Source organism: Podarcis erhardii (assembly GCF_964252035.2).
Source record: "Podarcis erhardii genome assembly, chromosome: 1".
Classification (NCBI taxonomy): Eukaryota; Metazoa; Chordata; class Lepidosauria; order Squamata; family Lacertidae; genus Podarcis; species Podarcis erhardii.
In genome coordinates this window covers 70,171,884-70,192,059 of record NC_138497.1, presented here as the reverse complement: position 1 = coordinate 70,192,059, position 20,176 = coordinate 70,171,884, and the positions used below count along the sequence as shown (strand labels likewise).

The 20,176-nt window shown below is 43.9% G+C and overlaps 1 protein-coding gene across 1 annotated transcript in view; it reads left to right on the top strand.

Moving 5' to 3' along the window:
- The first annotated feature begins 7,257 nt into the window (after window positions 1–7,257).
- SWAP70 (switching B cell complex subunit SWAP70) overlaps window positions 7,258–20,176 on the top strand; it is a 36,383-nt gene continuing 23,464 nt past the window's right edge. The window contains exons 1-4 of the mRNA XM_081841173.1: window positions 7,258–7,434; window positions 15,200–15,340; window positions 18,279–18,452; window positions 18,992–19,219. Of these exons, the coding sequence (XP_081697299.1) occupies window positions 7,336–7,434; window positions 15,200–15,340; window positions 18,279–18,452; window positions 18,992–19,219 (642 nt within the window). The 5' untranslated portion in view covers window positions 7,258–7,335. The remainder of the gene's footprint in view (window positions 7,435–15,199; window positions 15,341–18,278; window positions 18,453–18,991; window positions 19,220–20,176) is intronic.

The window sequence follows — 20,176 nt, the reverse complement described above, 5'->3', positions numbered from 1 at the left end:
CATTCCAGACCAGCTGACGCTTCTGACTACTTTTCAAAGGCAGATCCATGGAGAGAGAGATAGTAGTCCCAACAGGAATGTAATGTAAGGCATGCATCACCATGGGCAGATCTGATATCAACGAAGGGGTGCAGTTGGTGCATGAGCCATAGCCACCACCAAAACCTGGGCATCCAGGTACAGGCTAGAATCCAGGTACAGTCGTACCTTGGATCCTGAATGCCTTGCGAGGAACCTTTTGGCTCCTGAATGCTGCAAACCCAGAAGTGAGTGTTCTGGTTTGCAAACGTTCTTTGGAACCCGAACGTCCAATGGGGTTTCTGTGGTTTCCGAAGCTTCCTGCAGCCAATCAAAAGTTGCGCTTTGGTTTCCAAACATTTTGGAAGTTGTACGGACTTCTGGAACGCATTCCGTTCGACTTCTGAGGTACCACTATATACCCATTAACAGAAGTGGCAAATAGGCAGCCTGCTTAGGGAAGTTTTTTAATGACGTTTTAATGTATTTTAATCTCCTGTTGGAACCGCCCAGAGTGGCTGGGGAGACCCAGCCAGATGGGCAGGGTATAAGTAATAAATTATTATTTTATAAATATAGCTGGCCATGCTATAATGATCTGGGTCCATTACGATAAGGCACACAGGAAAGCCAACTGAGTTACTGAGACAAATGGAAAAGTTTTGCATAAATAACGAACAGGTACAACAGCAGCAGAACATGCCATTCACTTGAAACCAAGATAGGATGGAACTCCTGATGGGAACAGGAAGTTACAAGTAACCTTCAGGAAAAAGTTTAGAGCCTCCTTGGTGAGAGTACCTGTTTTGCTCGAAAGTCTTGCATTAATATAATTACTGTATTTTATCTAATGGAGCATGCTGCCTAGGAATGTTGAATTTTCTCATGATAGCTTTCAATAAGAGGCTGGGAAAGATTCACCAGGCATGTTCCATATAGATATCTTTCCATAGACCATTTTTTTGACCAAGGCCCCATCTTGTGCTGGCCAGTCCTCCATGGGGTACAAGCCAGTGTGCATGTCCATGTGATTGTGTCCACTCAGGCACACACACCACACATGTAGAAAAACCCACATGCTCACTCTAAAAAAAGGAACACACACCAAACTTGCCTGACTTCCTATTACATGGAGGCCCGTATCACAATCGTCCCCCTCGCAGGACAAGGCTTGATGGCGAGGTTTAAATCTACTTTCGATCCAGCACTAAGAAGCATGTGAGAAAGAAACATTTTCCCTAGGTGAAACATCAGATGACCCCCATTCTTGATACAACAGGCAAATTTTACATAGAATTCCTCCATGTTATGGTGGATGAAAAAATTGCACACCTAGATAACAGATTTAAGCAAATAGTGCAGTTTAAGAACAACCATGGATTTATATTTGATGTTAAATTGAAAAAGTCCATATCATTAAATGGGGCACTAGCAAATTGTATTTTAAATGATTAATCACTTCACAGGGTTGTCAGCATAAAATTGGGAGGGGCACACAGAAAGTACAATGCCCTCAGGTCCTTAAGGAAAGGCAGAATGTACATCAATGTAATAAAGTAAGTATTAAGCATGTATAAATTATACTAAGAAATGCTGACAGACGTGACAACTCTAGTTATGCAAAATGAGCAGATCTGGCCAGATCTATGACTGCCCATGTCACTCGTGCATATGGTATATTAGTGGTGATGTTACTGCCATGAAGGAGCAGGACTTGTTTACTCTGAAAGTGGAAATGGGAAAATCATCTGCTATGCGCTTGAAGTGGGTAGCAGCTGAGGTGTCCATATCCATGCTACAATTTTATTTAGCACATTTCTAGGGCACCTTACAACAGTGCAAGCACCAAAAAAATGTGTACTTCATGTCAAAATGTATAACCTACTCAAAGAAGAGATAGCTCAGGTGACAGATCATGAGACTCTTAATCTCAGGGTTGTGTGTTTGAGCCACATGTTGGGCAAAAATATTTTTGCATTGCAAGGAGGCATTGGACTAGATGACCCTCGTGGTCCCTTACAATTGACATTTCACCTATTTGAAGTGAAACACTGAAATTAGATTCATTTAAGAATTTGACACTTGAGGGTATTTTCATTCAGAAGGCTGTAGCTACACCTGCTGGTGAATAGATAAATAGTTAATAGAGACACCTTTTGGTTTATGGTTTTCTCTCCCCCCCCCCCTTTTTTTTTTAGACTGGACACTCTTATGAAGCTAAAACCATTGTCTATTTACACAAAGGTTCCCTGACTCACTACAGTTGTTAATGCTACCATATCAGCAACCTGCCACTGTAGAAGGTTAGAGGTATGCCTCTGTATTTGTATATTTAAGCACTAATTAGCTGTGATAGCAAATTTTGCATCTCATTGATATTCATTGAATCACAGAATTGTAGGATTAGAAGGGACCCCGAGGGTCATCTAGTCCAGTGTTTCCCAACCTTGTGCCTCCAGCTGTTTTTGGACTACAATTCCCATCATCCCTTGCCACTGGTCTTGCTAGTCAGGGATGATGGGAGTTGTAGTTCAAAAAACAGCTGGAGGCACAAGGTTGGGAAACACTGATCTAGTCCAACCTCCTGCAGTGTGGGGGGTGGGAAGCATCCATGACAGATGTCCCCTCCCTACAGTTTTATTCTTTAAATGGCAACCAAGATCTCACATCCTGCACAAGACGAAGTGGGGCACATAACCTTGTGCCATAATAAATTTGTTAGCCCTTAAGGTGCTGCATGACTCTTTTATTATTTTCACACTTGAGTTGCTGCAGTGTACACAGAGGCTCTGGCTGAAACATGAAGCAGGGGAAGGAAGGTGCAAAAACAAGCTGCATTACTCCACTTTACTGTGAAAAGCTCAGATTCTCATGATATGTATTTTATTTATGCAAAAACAGTAGCTAGTAGTGCACCTCTTTAAAAGTCAATCTATTCACAGACTTGAAAGGAGACCTCAAAGTCCCCTAGTTGACCTCAAAGGTTCAACCCCCTATTGATGTAGGAAAGCCAGTGTTTACAACATTCCAACCTCTGCTTAAAAACTCTTAAACAAAGGAGAGTCTGCTACTGAGACAAGCTGGTCCAGTGTCAAATAGCTTTTACTATCAGGATGTTCTTCCTAACATCCAAATCCCCTTTCTCCTCATTTTAACCTACTGTACCCTCTTGACCAACAGCAAGCAAATTTGCTCCATCCAAATGACAACTTTTCAAATATTTGAAGATGACCATCAGTCACCTCTTAATTGCTCCTCTCTAGACCAAGCATATACAACTTGTTCAATCTTTCCTCAAATGACCTGGTCTCCAGGCTCCTCATTATCCTTGTTGCCCTCCTCTAGGCATGTCCCAAACCCTTAGATGACTTCCCTGGCAGCTGTCCTGCTCTGTGTTTATCAATGCAGTGTCATTTGCCTGTCTACCTTGAATGCTTTGTTTGATCCTGTGTAAAGTATTGAGGCCTACAGTACTCTTAGACAGCAGACGTTTATATTATAGTGTGTTGTAAATTACCGTATTTTTCGCCCCATAGGACGCACCGGCTCCTAGGACGCACCTAGGTTTTTTTGGGGGGGGGAATAAAGAAAAAAAATTATTTCCCCCACCAGGTGCGGGGCTGGGGCGGGGGAAGCCTGAGCTTCCCCCGACCCCAGCCCCCAGAACAGGCTGCTATCCGCAAGCCGTGGGAGAGCTGCTCGAAGTCGCGTGGCTTGAAGTCCCAAGGCTAGCGGAGCGCTGCGCGAAGCCCGAAGCTTGGGGCGTGCTGAGCTCAGCGCGCCCCAAGCTTCTGGGTGCCGGCAAGCTCTCCCACGGCTAGCGGAGCGCTGCGCGAAGCCCGAAGCTTGGGGTGTGTTGAGCTCAGCGTGCCCCAAACTTCTGGGTGCAGGCAAGCTCTCCGCTAGCCGTGGGAGAGCTGCGTCTCCCACAGCTAGCGGATAGCTTCCTGAAGCCTGGAGAGTGAGAGGGGTCAGTGCGCACCCACCCCCCTTGCTCTCCAGGCTTCATCGAAAGCCTGCATTCGCCCCATAGGACGCACACACATTTCCCCTTCATTTTTGGAGGGGAAAAAGTGCGTCCTATAGGGCAAAAAATACGGTAATTAAAATATTTCTGTCCCACCATTCAGCCCCTCATGGGGCCACCAAGGCAGCTGACAGCGTCAGTCAACACACTAAGCAATCCATAATGCAATCAAGACTAATCAGAAATCCAGATATTAAAACCCCAGAGGATGGGAAAACAAAATGAAACGAAAGGTGTGGTAAAACAAATTGCTTTGGGAAGCACACCAGAATAAAAAGAGGGCCAGCCAGGCCTTGCCAGTGTAGAATGATCCAATCTATGGGTGCTGCAGCTGAAAGTCTTGTTTTATGCCCTAGCAAATTTGGCTTCTGGTGGCAATGGAACTTGAAGCAGGCCCTCTGACAATAATATCAGTAGATGCCTAGTATTGTGGGAGAAGTCCTTTAAATATCCAGGTTTCAAATTGTTAAAGTCTTAACAAATAAACAAACAAACAGGACATATTCCTTTCAAGTTTAGGCTGCGCTGCCAGATTATTTCAATATTGCTTAAACTTAATTTCATCTGTGTAGAAGCTAAGAGAAGTAAATAAAAGTTCAAGCAATAAGACATCTTGCAAGAAGACTTAATCTGGGTGAAAATCACTTCAGGATGGTGATTGACACTTTCCTGGATGATAAACCAAGCTGGGGGGGAGAAGTTATCTACCAGTCCGATTTCCTCATACTTTACTCATCTGTACACCCTCGGTAAGTGTGCTCAGTAGGACTGCAGCCTACATTTTCAATTGTGTAGTGTCTAGCTGCAAAAATTTTTATTAATTGGCTAAACAAAGAGTCATGAAGCTTTTACAGGAAAGGTCATGGTAGCCTTCTCTGCTGAACCAGGCAGAATCTATTGAATGCTTCCTTTTAAAGGTATGAGTCACGTTAGGAGATGGTGAGGTAATTTCCCTGCTACTGCCTAAAAGCACCATTATCCTGTTTGGTTGGAAATAACTATAAGCTGGATTTGCAGAACATATTTCTGAATTTTCAGATGGTAAGTCTGAATGCGCAAAAGATTTGTGTTAAATTAAAACATTCACAAACTATGTTGGTAGTGCACCTCATTAAAGACAAAATATATTTGTACTTGGAATCTCCACATCTCTGCTGTATGTTTACAGAAATGCAAGCACACCCTATTTAATTGGGGGGGGGGGGAGGCTGGATGCTGATTTCTCTATGCTTGCTCACCAGATCATTGCACACATCTATAATTATATCTATCTGGTCTCAGGTTAAACACACTTAGAGCTCACATGGGGGGTTTTTAGTGACTTGAAATGGGAAGAAAAGGTAGTTTGCACAGAAATGGAGGGCTTAACACAAATAGGCTGGCTCTAGGACACTCCTAGAAACTTGCTAATACAGTGGTACCTCGGGTTACAAACACCTCGGGTTACAAACACCTCGGGTTACAGACTCTGCTAACCCGGAAGTAGTACCTCGGGTTAAGAATTTTACCTCAGAATGAGAACAGTAATCACATGGCAGCAACGGCAGGCCCCATTAGCTAAAGTGAAGAACAGTTTCAGGTTAAGAATGGATACCACTGTTATGTCTAGAGCAGTGATAGAAAAAATATGTTAATTAGAAACATATTGGGAAAATCCTAAACAACAAGTGGGATCTTATTCTCACATCTAAAGCACAATAGGTGAATATGACAATAGGTTCACCAGAAGAGGCTTAGTCATGCTGGCCACAGTGGCGTAGCGTGGGGGGTGCAGGGGGGGCCGGCCGCACTGGGCGCAACATCTGGGGGTTAGGGTTAGGGGGCGCAAATCCATGGGTTAGGGGGTGCAAATTACTTGCCGTGCTGACAACCCACGCTACGCCACTGGCTGGCCACATGACCCAGAAGCTGTCTGCGGACAAACACCGGCTCCCTCAGCCTATAGAGTGAGATGAGCGTGCAACCCCAGAGTCGTCCCCGACTGGACCTGACGGTCAGGGGTACTTTTACCTATAAAAAAGCAGTCATACACACAACAAAAGAAAGATAAAGTATTTTGTAATAAAAATCCACCCTGTACAGTCAAGCTGACAGAGGGAAGAGAGGTCAGAATACTGCATCTCTTCCAGCATCAGATTGTTTCCACTTTCCACATCCTTGCTAGTTTTTCAGAAAAGAGAAATGTTGATAATATCACCGGAGGCAAAGCTTTTGAGATCATCCCCGGAAGCCCTCAGCTCAGCGAAGGCTGCAGTTCCTTTTTTTAAAATATATTTTTATTAAACAGTTTTAACAAAACAGTTTATTAATCAAAATAACCAATTACATTTCCCCCCTTTTTTTATTCCCCCCTTCCCTACCCCCTAAGGACTTCCCTCAGCTCCCCTCTCTGATTTCTTTGTACATATCATTCTCTACATGTTAAAAATTGTACATATCATTGTCTTGTCTGTCATATAGTCTACTAATAAATTTGTGGATGTTTATTCAAAACCTGCCAAGGAGTGCAAGTCATTTTGTTGTTCGAAGGCTGCAGTTCTAAGCCCATTTACGTGGAAGTAACTCTGAGACTCCCCTTCATGGATTACCGCCTTGCCGTGGCGAAGGGGCTTGAATAACTCAAAGAAGCTATGAGCTATGCCGTGCAGGGCCACCCAGATGGACAGGTCATAGTGGAGAGTTTTGACCAAACGTGATCCACCTGGAGCAGGAACCGGCAAGCCACTCCAGTATCCCTGCCAAGAAAACTCCATGAACAAAGAAAGGAGTGCCTGGCGTGCTCTGGTCCATGGGGCCACGAAGAGTCGGACACGACTAAACGACTAAACAACAACAACAAACTCTGAGCCTCGCCGCCGAGTACCGGTAATTCTGATTCCGCGCGCGGGGGGAGGGCACTTCTGCGTCTTGCAACCCCGAGGAGGACCTGACCTCTCCGGCGTGGAGATTCAGCCCCGCCCACGATCAGAGACAAGGCCGGGGTCCACTTTTAGACGCCAGGCTCTGGAAGGTCCGGCAGCGATTAGGAAAAGCAGCGCCCTCCCCGCCCCTAGGGCTCCTGAGCGCGGCGGCAGAGGCGCCCTCTGGCGAAGCGGACGCAGCCTGCAGGCCGTGCGCTCCCTCGCGCGCCGCCCTCCTTCGCCCGGCCCTGGCAAGGCGGCGTCGGGGTTGGCCGCTGGGCGCGGTTACGGGTGGGCAGGTCGAGGCGGCCACCCGTGTCTCGGCAGCCGGGAGAGAGAGGCGCGAGGAGGCGGGAGCGAGCGCCGCGGAGTCGCTGCAGCTGGCGGGCCATGGGGAGCCCGAAGGACGAGCTGCTCAAGCCCATCTGGCACGCTTTCACCGCCCTCGACTTGGACAGGAGCGGCAAAGTCTCCAAGTCGCAGCTCAAGGCAAGTCAGGAGGGAGGCAGCCAGGCCCTCCTGCCTCCAGCCAGGGCTGTGCCTCCTGCCTCCCGGGCTGTCGGTGGCCGACGCTTTCTGCCTTCCTGGCGGCGAGACACTTCCCTTTTTACGGAGCGCTCTAGGCGGCTGGCCCGGGGGGAGGTGGCGGGGCAGCGGGGAGAGAGAGAAAGAGAGGAAGGAACGACTGGCTGGCTGGCTGGCTGGCTGGCTGGCGTGGCAAAAACTGGGTGGTTGAGCGGGGCTCTCCAGACGCGACACCTCGGAGAGCGCTTCTGGAAACGGAATAGAAAGGGAGGGCAAAGAGCAGGGGTCCCCCCCCCCCAAATCCCCCGGCCTGTCTTGCAAAACAGGCGGTCCCCTTTCTTGGTCTAAGGGAGCAAAGTGCTCACCTCCTCCAAATCTGGTGAGACGACCACCCATTGCAGCATTATTACCATGGGTAAAGGCTCCCCTGGTGGAATTAATATAGGTAACAGGGTTTTCCTTCTCAGGACCTGGACTTGGCAACCCTCATTGTTCAGAGCTGCTCTGGGCTCAGTTTCTCCGTTTCAGAAGCAAGGAAGGAGAAGCACTTTCCTATTTAGGAGCACAGGAAGCTGCCTTATACTGAGTCAGGCCCATCAGGCTGACTGGCTCTTCAGGTGGGAGTCTGCCCCAGCCCCACCTGGAGATGCTGGGGCTTGAACAGGGCAGGAGGGCCTTCTGCAAGTAGGATGCTCTACCACTGACTGAGGTAGTGGCCCTCTGCAAGGGTCTCCCAGGGAATGTAAAGTAACAGCCTCTCAGCCACAGGGAGGGTGCCAGCCCTGCAATACTTTGCTGCGGTTGTCATTTGAGCTCCTCGCAGAACAGGTTAGCGAAGGTTTTGCTTTAACGAGATGATTTGTTTAAACTGCTTGGGTGCCCAAGATGAGAGTTTTCATGCCCATCAAAGAAGGAACTCCAGGAGGGCTGAGTTGGTGTCTTGAAAGCAAGCAGATGTGGTGAGACTCAAAAGCTGTTTGGCCCACTTAATAAAAGGCTCATCGTCGATAAAATAATTTTATTACTCAGACCAGTCGGTTTTAAAGCTACTAGATAGTGTTGATCAAGCAATATCTTTTATGACAAATCTTGAAAGGGAAGTAAATGGTTGCTTATTTTTTTGTCAAGTGTCTTAATAAAGATGTCATTAAGTCAGAGTTGCTCTTTTGTTTGGCTGCCCTGTATCTCAGCCAATTCAAGAGGATGGGTTAACTTGACTAGTATAACATTTACACCTGATGCGTTACATTTTCTGTGAGCCATGCCAGTCAGGGCCATTTGACACAACCCTACTGGTGTGTTGACTGTCTGTCATAGTAGGTTCAGTGGAACTGTGCAGTGTTGTGTGACTAGCTTTGCCATGTGTCATCTCACAGATCGTTCACCATGCTGCAGTCATGAGTACGATCTGTTTGAACCTAGGCAGTACCAATAACCCATTTAATGTAGTGGAACTAGAGTAACTGCTTTAGAAGTGGCTGCAGATAAATTTATTAGGCACATCTAAAAAGTATTATTGGATTATGGTCCAAATCACTTCAGTACCAGATGTATGGTTTGATTGTTTCAGTTAATCCCTTGGGTGGTTAGGTGGGGTGAGAAGGCTTGCTTTAGGTGGCAGAATTTGGCATACTGCTAAAGGGCATAAAATTTAAGCAGTGTAGCTAATTATCAACTTGCGAAGGGCTGTAGCTGTGAGACAGAGCATCTGCGTTGCATGCAGAAGGTCCCAGATTCAATCCTGCTTATCTTCAGCTAGGACTGTGAGAAGACTTCCAGTCTGAAATCATGGAGAACCACTGCTGCCACTCGCTGTAGACAAAACTGAGCTGAATGGGCTAGTGGTTTGGCACTGCGTAATACAGCTTTCTATTTTTGTGCCTATATTTACCACCTTGTAAAAGTCTGTTTGTCTTTTCTGCTTCAGATACCAAAATGTCTTCCTCTAGAATATCCTCTAATATTACTTGTTGTTGAATGCTTCATAATTCATTTATTTCCAGTGGTAGGACTGGACTCGGGTTTCTGGAACAGTTTAGGAAGAAACAGTTTTACCAGGTCTGGCTGTTTACTCGTCTAGCTAAGTATTACTTACTCTGACCAGCAGCAGCTCTCCAGAGTATCAGACAGATGACTTCTCCACCACCTTTTACCTGATTCTTCTAACTGGAGATGGCAGGGGTTGAACCCAGGGCCTTCTGCATACAAACAGAGCATGTGTTCTGCCACTGAACAATGGTTCTTTCTCCCCTGTAGCCTGCTGTTCTAAACACTGAAGTTGGGTAGCAGGCTGCTCTGAAGCAAAGGCAAACTATCTGAGGAAAGTTACTTGGGAAGGGAACCTTTTCCATTAAAAAATTATTAGATGAGTAGTTATGTCAGGCTAAAGATCCAACATGAACAGCTCTTGGTCTGAAGCATAAATTTGCACCCTAGAATCCTGTTGTCTCTCTGACGTCTCTTGAAATATTAATGGACAATAATTGGTGATTATTTTTGTACATCTTTCTGTGCTTTGTAGACGTACAGCACGTAGTCCAGGCTATCCCAGGCCATGATTGGGGCTGCCAGGCACAATTGTAATGGAGCTGATTAATATGTACTGTTTTGCTATCACAGTTCTTCCATTTTTGTGTTTCATAGCTAACAAACTTGATTTTATCTTTTGCACCGTAAGAATGCCTCAAATACCGCTCCCTCCCACTTTAGTTGCTTGTTGAGGCCAACACTTTTCTTTCTACCCCAGTGGCTCACAACATTCAGGCACCCAAATAAAAGAATTGGCTTTGTTCCAGCTCTGTGTGGAGCCTGTCAATGTTGGGGAGGCAGAGATTCTATACTGCTCTCTTATTCAAGTACAAACAGGAGAAGTAGTGAAGAGGGCCTGTTCTTTTTCTTGCCACATACTCCGAGGAGTGTTCTCCACAGAACTCTCACACAGTTTGTGGAACTTTGATCTATGAATTTGGGCACACTCCATCAGACACTTTTGGCCCTAAATTCCTCTGGTTAAGCCAGCTCTGAAAAATGTTTTGAATAGGGCTCTACACCTGTGGGATGCTTCAGACAGTAGGTCATTGTGCTGATTACTGGGCCAGCTGTAGTCTGTGCTGCTGATGGCCAAACTGAACCCTGTCAATAGCTCAGAGCAGTCTTTCTAGCTGTACAATGAAACTGAGGGGACTTGGTATGCTCCGGAGCTGTGAGAGCAAACATGATTATTTCTGAACTCTTATCTGAATTTGTAAGGGAAAACAGAACCCCACCAGCTCTTCCTGTGTGTGGTATTTTGATTTACTTGTGTGGTGTTTGGTCCTGTTCTGTGCAACTGTTCTTGGGCAGAATAGTGCCAACATTTGAAACATTTTGCATTGAAAAAACATTTGGAACATTTTGCGTAATGTCTGGAGTTACAGATCCTCAACCTGGTCAAAAACTCATGTACTTAGTTTGCATATGCTGAAATTGTTGCCTTGGAATTTGGAAGTGGCTTTGGACATTGTGGTGTAGATAGACTGACCAAGAGAAGTGCAAACACCTTGCTCTTCTTGTTCCTTGTACTTCTCTGTAATGTCCCAAACAGAATGTTTATATCTTGCCACCCACCCACCCCCACTGCCTAAACAGTGAGAGATGCAAGCTGTCCCTGCATCAGGTGCATGCTCACCTTAGTGCAAGGGGAGACATGATGTGTTGTATTTTGGGCATTATGGAGAAGTGTAGGGAACAGAAAGTGTTTGTGTTTTCTGTTCTTTCCTCATACTTGTAACATTCAGAGCAACTCTGAATAGCCTCTAGTTAGTACAATGGGGTCCTGGTATATCCAATGTCTGTGTGAAGCTATAGTGTAAATTTTCTCCTGCTTTTCATGTTGACAGTCCTTGAGGAAAAAACCCTGCCGTTTAAGCAAGGAGTTGGAGAATTAAGATGCTTCTCAGTTAAGGTTGTCTGCATCACACCAGCTCTTGCACTGCTTTATGATGAAGTCACATCATGTAGGGTTGATGGGGCTTAGTATATTTATTTAATTGTCCTTCTAGAATACTGTTATAAGTTTTGTTCAGTTACTGTTTTTGCATTTTCAGACATCAACATAGTAAAATCACAGCATCTCTCTTCTGGATGGAATTATAGATTGCTTATTACTGTATAGTCTTCATGGGTACCCTGTCGGTTTTTCATCCCAGCGCTATTACGTCTTATTAATGTTTCTCTTAATTTTAAGGTTGAAACCTGACTTGCTAACAAGAATCATGCAGTTCATTCAAAGCGAATAATTATTAGACTCAGTGAGACACAAGGAAGGAGGAAGTTCTGCTAGTAGAAAGTTGATTACATTTGGCAAGAAGCTTATTAAGGAAATAACACATCTTGCAGTGCTCCATGGCATTGTGGAACTTGGTATTACTGTACTTTATATGTCACTTGGAATGAACGAAACACCTAGAAATAAAATGTAATGGACAGGATTCAGCTAAGGAGTCCTATCAGTGGAAGGTCTGCACAAGGACTTCTGCTTGTGTAATGGGTTTTCCCCCTCTTCTCATGTGTTCCCCCAAATTGGTTCTGGGGTGGTTGGGAGCACCCCCAGAACATTGTGTGGAGAGAGGAGAGGGGGGAATAACTCTGTCTGGCAAGCTGAAATTCCTCCCCATGAATTGAAAGAAAATAATAATAATAATAATAATAATAATAATAATAATAATAATAATTTATTTATTTATACCCTCCCATCTGGCTGGGCCTTCCCAGCCACTCTGGGCAGCTTCCAACAGAACATTAAAATACAATAACCTATTAAACATTAAAAGCTTCCCTAAACAGGGCTGCTTTTCTAAAACACACCCTTATGCATATGATGTCACCCAAGGAGCTTGGCTATAAATGTGGTCTGGTTAATGAGGACTTGCACTGCTGGATTCTGAAGCTGATTCACATTACTACTTTTTAAAACTCCATCTCCAAAAGTAAATCTACTATGGTGGCAGTAATCTGGCAACTGTCATGAGTATGTGTGAGGAGAAAGAGGATGAAAGAAGGACTTGCATGAGCTCTGTGGTTGCACCTTGTTTGGTGGTATCTCAGAGTGCTTCTCAGACTTGTACATTGGCATGCTAAGCTTGCTGCCCTTGCTCTTGTAGGTAAGGATGAAAGAAACCTCAGAAAAAGTTAGCAGGTTAGTTGGGCATGGAGGCTGAGGTGCACACTGGGAACCTATTCAGTAGTTAATAGATAATGTTTGGAATTTGGAACATCTTGGCTGATGGCCTAAGTTTTTAACATGAAGGTTGTACCATTAAGGCAGATTGTGAAATTTAACTGTAAGAGCTTTTTATGTGGAAAGTTACTTAGCAACCATGTGAACCCTAGAAAAATAATTATTGGCAAAAAAATTATTCCCTTTTGAGAGAGGCTGAACTTCCTAATATCCCAATTAAGCTTTTTATTTAAAAACAGTTTAATATAAATGCATACATAAACAGGAAATACACCTATGCAAATAAATTTATGTCATGTGTCTGTTACATTTGTATTATATTACAAGAAGGAAGAACAGTATCTGCTTCACTGTGAAGTCCACAAAGGTTCTCTTCCTGTATCTCTTCTATTGGTATACTCAATAAAGCCTCACCAGGTTCTAACAGAAGTATCTTGTTTACCTTGGTCCCCTTAATATTTTCATTTTGCTTGCAAGTTTTTCCAGAAGTTCTCCTTGCCAGACCCTTTTGATACCAAGATTCCAATGTATTATTCCAGCATCTGACAAAAGCCCTTGCTTCAATTATTTAGTTTGTTTTTTAAAACAAACAAACAGACAAGTGGCTTACTAGTTTCTTATTTATGTTATTAGCATCTTGCTCCAAAAGCCACTTTTTAAGCAGCAGATTACAGCTCAGCTAAGTTAATTATATTGGTATCCCCTCCCCTCCCCATTTATATCCCAACTTTCTTCTGTCATGGAACCCAAGGTGGTAGCACTCACTCATCCAAGGTACTGACCAGACTTGCTTACCTTCAGTAGGTTAGGGCCTTGTATGATTTCAGACCATACCCTGCAGACAGAGGTTTAGAGCATGGGTTGGCAAACTAAGGCCCAGGGGCCGGATCCGGCCCAATTGCCTTCTGGATCCGGCACGTGGACAGTCCGGGAATCGCCATGTGGATCGGTGTGGATCTGATTCTGATTGTTTGGGCTGTGCAATCCCCCCCTCCCTCACACACACTGCGGTAGTGCCTCCTCCCTCCCTCCTCCTGGCTTGTCCCCGCCCTGTGAAGGAGGAAGGGGTCTGGGCTTTGATTGGTGCCAGCAGCAGCAGCGTAATCACTCGAGCAGCTGCCATTTAAAGCAGTCCCTCTCTGGAGACCTTTTGTGTGCCGCTCATCATCTCCGCTGCCAGCCCCTGCCTCTCACAAGACACAGGAGCTGTGGTTGGCTGAGTACCCCTCTCAAGCAGCTGCCATTTAAAGCAGCCCCGCTCTGCAGCCCTTTTGTGCACCGCTCATCATCCTGCCGCCCCCTGGCCCCCCACAAGGTCTGAGGGACAGTGGACCGGCCCCCTGCTGAAAATTTTTGCCGACCCCTGGTTTAGAGTATCTTTCTTCTTGCTATGCTAATTTATTGCAAACTCCGCCTGTGGTCTGAAGTAGCATGCTTACTTCCTTATTCATAGTCCCAACAGGTGTCTGACCTTGCACACAGCAGATGTGGGAATTCACATGACAGTCACCAGACAGCAGGTGTGGACTTGCATGACTGAAATTTTCATTTTTTATTTTTTAAAAAATGAAATTTATACAGAGAGTTGGGTGAAGGGTTATTGTGGAGCCGTCCCTCGCATGTGGTCGATTTCAGTGTTTAATATCTTCTTTCATGAGGAAGCATTCCAGCATGTGACCCTTCAGCTGCAGTCTGAAGTGCTTCAGTTGAGACACAGGCTCATTACCATATCCCTGCTGTTTAGTGAGAATTAGGCCAAAGTGGGGTGGGGAGAGCAGAACTTGGAAACAGCACCTCTCTGAACAGAGGAGGATTTCGGGGAGCGTGACTGGTTTGGTCGCACTGGGCATGCAGCCTTGGTGGTGCCTCAAGGGGGGAGGCGCCACAACTGATGTAGAATGGAAGGTGAGAGACGGGGTGCCAAACGTTGCTGGAATTTGAAACCCCAAGGTCTGCCACTGCTCTGAAACTGATAATCACCTGGAAGTTTCAGCTTAGAGGAGGAAATGCATCCATAATAAATATAAGGAAGTACATTGCCAACTAATCAGTAGTACAGCAGGTCTGTATAACCTGTGAGATTGTGAAGTGGACTACTGGGGATTATGTCAGTTTGAAGGATGCCAACAAATATAATCCCACCTGCTTCTAAATCAGCATGCTCTGCATTTTCTTTTATTTAATCTCAGAGAGGTCAAGTATATTTGTGTGTGATCCTATTAAGAATGGGCTGCGTGGTGTGTTTTTTTTGGGGGGGGATTAAAGTATGTTGCCAATAACCCAGGAATAAGAGGGTGGAGAACCCAAATTTGGCTCTCTATTTTTTCTTTTCTTAAGTTAGAACATGGCTGCTTCCTTAGTTTTTTAGCATTGTAGATGGAAGATGATGTATTTAATACTACCAGTTCTGCAACTGAAAACATATTCTATCATCAAATTGACTGATGTGTATGGTTTTGCTGTATATTGTTGCATTCTCATTGATTTTCTCACTTGGGGTTTTTTTTTTAGGTCCTTTCTCACAACTTGTGTACATTGCTGAATGTCCCACATGACCCAGTAGCCTTAGAAGAGCACTTTAGGGATGATGATGAAGGCCCTGTTTCAAATCAGGGTTATATGCCTTATTTAAACAGATTCATCTTGGAAAAGGTATGTGCCTCCAGTTCTGTGTATAAATACTGTCCTGAATTTCTTCACTCTCCCCAATTTCAAATATCATTGCTACATATCAGTAAAAAGAATGAACGTGCAAAGAAAGACACAGCTCTTCTCCAGATTCTTGAATACAATTCAGAAAAGGAAAAAGTAACATAAACTGTGAAAAGAGAGTGTGTGTTAGATGTGGAATCCAGGTACGCATCTGCTAATTTCTGCCATGTGTGAAGCAACTCTTAAATCCAACTGCTGTACAGGTAAATTTATTGATAGGCTAAAAAAGAGTCCCAGACGTGCTATAAGCATCGTGTAATCATGAGCATGTCCGGTGTTGTAGCTTACCAATATTGATTTGAATTTTTCTTTTTAAATGAGAATGAAAATATTTTTTTGAAACCTACAAAACCTGTTCCCCCCCTCCCCTCAAAAATTAGTGTGGAAAAGTCTGGAGAATAGCTACAGACCTGCAAATAAATTAGGTACAATTTAATGACACTGAACTAAAGGCAATGTTCTTGAGTGGAGGAAACCCAAGGAAGGCCAACTTTCTGGTTGGTAACTGCAGTTACGTTTGACTGCAGTGAGAACTTTTAGAAGTCTGTTTCATTTCATTTTAATGGTTCTGTTTCACTGATTTCTGGATTTTCTGAAAGGCAGTGATGACTTGCTCAGTGTCTTGATTGACATCAGCTTCTTGTTTAGCTATCAAGATGCAGAGGAAACTGTAATATTGTTTCCTTCCTCTTCCTTCCCCCTCACACACTGTCAGCTATGCAGCTCTCAAGTGGGCATCATGCAAAATGCTGAATTACACCCACCTCCCTCCACCCAAGAGAGCTGGTGATTTACAGGATCAGGAGATGGGCTTGTTTAGTCCAGAATTTACTGTGACGGGCAGTAAAGACGGGCAGTCTTTCCCAACCTTGCAGCCAAAATCCTTAAATGCACACACTCACGACCATTTGATACCAGAAACAGAACCTTTAAACTTCTGTGTGTCATAGAACGATAGTCAACTCCCGAACTCTGTCTGATCTTGGACAAAAGTTTTTACCAGCTCTGCTTCCGTAGTCCCTTATAACCAGAGATGCTAAGAATGAACCTTGGACCTTTGAGATGCAAGGCTTGCATTCTGCCACTTAACTTCACCTCTTCCTGGTAATTGGCACGCAGCCTGTTTCTGAACACAAGTTGCACTTATTTGAAAACATTTTTTTTTTTTGTTTAATTGTCACTCCAGTGGTTTTAGGATTAATCACCTTTGGGCATTGCATCTTTATGGTTTTGACATGTTTGGTAGATATGGGTAGCATTCTCAGGCAATGAACACTGGCATTTTGTATAAAAAGGGCCAAGTAACGTTTTAGCAGGTCTTCTATACTTCCCCGCCTCCTCCCGATTCTTTTGGTAGAAAACTGGAAACTCTGGCTGGCTGTATTCAGTATATTGTTTTGTTGTCGTCCCCCCCCCAACTGGTGCCCATTCATAGATTACTCCAGATATCCCTTTCCTGTGAGAAGTAATGGCTATCTGTGCAAGAAAAAACAATGAGCTCTTGGCTCCACAGGAAATCTGTTATTCTGCTGTACATATCTCGTGTAAATCTTATTGACCACACCGGTCAAGCTCTCAGAACACTTCCTCTTGTGGTCCTGATTGCAAATGAATTATTTCTCTAGCTCATTGTGGAGACTGAGTTGCCCTTTAACAAAGTCTACATTGTTGAACCAAGGGAGCGTGAACAAATGCCCAGGCAAAAAGAAGCAAAGAGCAGCAGACATTCCTTTTACTAGAGTAAGGATTTTGAATAGCTGAAACCCCTAATTAACAATAAGCTGTGCTAAATCAAAAGATGCCATGTCCTGAAGGCTCATGGTTTTAACTATCTACTCTTTGAAGACTGAACTGCAGGCTATTCCACTTGGCAATTCAGGCTGGGTTGGGAAGCATAAGGGTAGCAACAACCATGATTGCCATGCCGCTGCCATGTCAACAGTTTTGCACAGTTGCCCTTAAAACCCATGTTTTAAGAGAGATTTTCCTGTAGCCAGAACTAGCATAGGCATTCTCTGCCCAGTTTGTACAGCTGGCTCAGCTTCACCCTGTCCTATTTTAAAGACAGGCTGGTAATGATCTCACTATGTGCACAAGTTTGGATTCTCCAACCTGTAGCCTATTAAGGACCAGCAGCAGAATAAAAGTGGAATAGAGAGACTACTGCAAAGTCTGTCACTCAAGTGTTTCCCCATAGGTCCCAATTAAAGCTAGACCTATGGGCTAGAAGACCTTGGGAAGTCCAGACTTAATAGCCTCTGATCATGAGCAACAAAACCTTGTTCTCTTCTTTATCTACTCAATGAAAGTAGAACATGGGCTGAAATTTTAGCATTAATACAAGATTGTTTATAAATTTATAACCATATTTACAAAAATATGGAATTAATGAAGACATTCACACAGAACATTCATAGGGGGATCATAGCTATAACATTACACTATACACAAAGTCAGAACAGTCAGAACTCATATGTCACGTGTTTAATGTTACAAAGCAACTAGGCTTAGATAGTAAAAGCTGCCTGTTAAAAAACAACAACACAAATTGGCAAGACACCGAGTTGCCCCTAGATTATGAGGCCCTGGGCTGCAGCCTGCTCAGCCTGTGTGCAAATCCAGCACTTCTTACCCTGCACAACTGTTACTTGTCCTGAGCAAGCAGAGGAGGTGTGATATATATTACTTTGGGCAGAGCATTCTCTGTGGTGGTGCGACTGCTGTGGGGCATTTGAGGAGGCCCACCAAATCAATGTTTTGTTTTAGCTTTGGGTCTCTATTGCGAACTTTTTTTCTTTCTGCAGGTGTTAGGGCATCTTGCTGCTGTTATTCCTCACTGGGTATCTTTAAATCATTAACACTGCTTTGCTTCTACTAGGTTCAAGGAAACTTTGACAAAATTGAATTCAATAAAATGTGTTGGACTTTGTGTGCCAGAAAAAACCTTGCAAGAAATACCTTGCTCCTTTCTGATGATGATGCTTTTAAAGTGTGGGTCATCTTCAATTTCCTATCTGAGGACAAATATCCACTAGTCATTGTACCAGAAGAGGTAGGAAATTGTTATTTCAAGTATCCGAATGTTCTTTGTCCAGCTATGCCTAAACTGGCTGTTTTTCTGCATTTGCTGTTTCATTGAAGTAGTTGTAGAAATAATCTTTATGAGCAACATTGTCTTGGCAGTAAAATTAGAACATAATAGTACACACACACACTTCCTTCCCCAAACTCTTCTGGCTTTTTCTGATGGGCTGTGGATCACAACAACAGGTTTTCTAAAAAGAAAGAGACCAGCATTTTCTATAGTCTTCCATATTTGCAACTCTTTGTGTTCAGGAATACAGCAGTTTGTTACCTTGGACAACAGCTGCACCTTAGGATTGATTTCATGCTCTTTTATTCCTAAAGTATATAGCATTCATCTCCTTCATTTTTGCACACTCTGAAATGTAGAGAAGGAACCTTTTGGTGATATGGATACACTGTGCTGAGTTGACAAAGCTAACAGCAACGGTGTAAGAAGAGTCACTGATCTTTTTTGTTTTCGTATGGATGGTTTGTTCAGAATCTGTGTTGTCTTTTTTTGTACAGATTGAATACTTGCTTAAGAAGCTGACAGAAGTCATGGGATTAGGCTGGCATCAAGAACAGTTTGAACATTACAAGATCAGCCTAGATACCAGCTGGGAAGGTCTTTCGGCTTGGGAATTGATTGAACTGATTGGAAGTGGTCGATTTAGCAAAGGGATGGATAGGCAAACGGTATCTATGGCAATTAATGAAGTCTTCAACGAACTTATATTAGATGTATTGAAACAGGTGAGATCTTCATGCAAGTGCTGACCATGTTGGTATACATAATTTATACAGATAAATATGTGAATTTTTGAATACCTTTGCATCAAGCTTGTCAAATTTTACATTATGATAAGACAGATTCTGCAATCTGTATAAAAATAATTTAGATGTTTCTATTTTGCATGGTCCATATAGTTAAAGCTATGGTTTTCCCAGTAGTAATGTATGGAAGTGAGAGCTAGACCATAAAGAAAGCTGATCGCTGAAGGATTGATGCTTTTGAATTATGGTGCTGAAGGAGACTCTTGAGAGTCCCATGGACTGCAAGAAGATCAGACCTATCCATTCTTAAGGAAATCAGTCCTGTGTGCTCACTGGAAGGACAGATCCTGAAGCTGAGGCTCCAATACTTTGGCCACCTCATGAGTAGAGAAGACTCCCTAGAAAAGACCCTGATGTTGGGAAAGATTGAGGGGACAAGGAGAAGGGGACAACAGAGGATGAGATGGTTGGACAGTGTTCTCGAAGCTACTAAAATGAGTTTGAGCAAACTGTGGGAGACAGTGGAAGACAGGAGTGCCTGGCGTGCTCTGGTCCATGGGGTCACAAAGAGTCGGACACGACTAAATGACTAAACAACAACAACAATTTTGCATAACTTTATTCTGCTTCTGCTGGTCATCAAAGGGACTAAATCAGTGAAAATCCTCCACTGTCTCTCTTACAGCTTCTGAGAATTAATCAGAATGTCAAATCACATTTTTGTGGCTTTGAGATACAGAAGCTTACTACTACTACTTTTTGTTTTAATGGAAGTTAAGATTCTCAGTATCTTGGATTATCTGCCAAGTATTAATTTCTGTTTTCCTTTGGTGTAATCAGAGAATGCACCACGGTATTTCTCATACCCATGCATTGTAACACAGTGTTTCTAAACAGAGCTTGAGAATAAGAATACAACTCATTTAGGTGCTTACA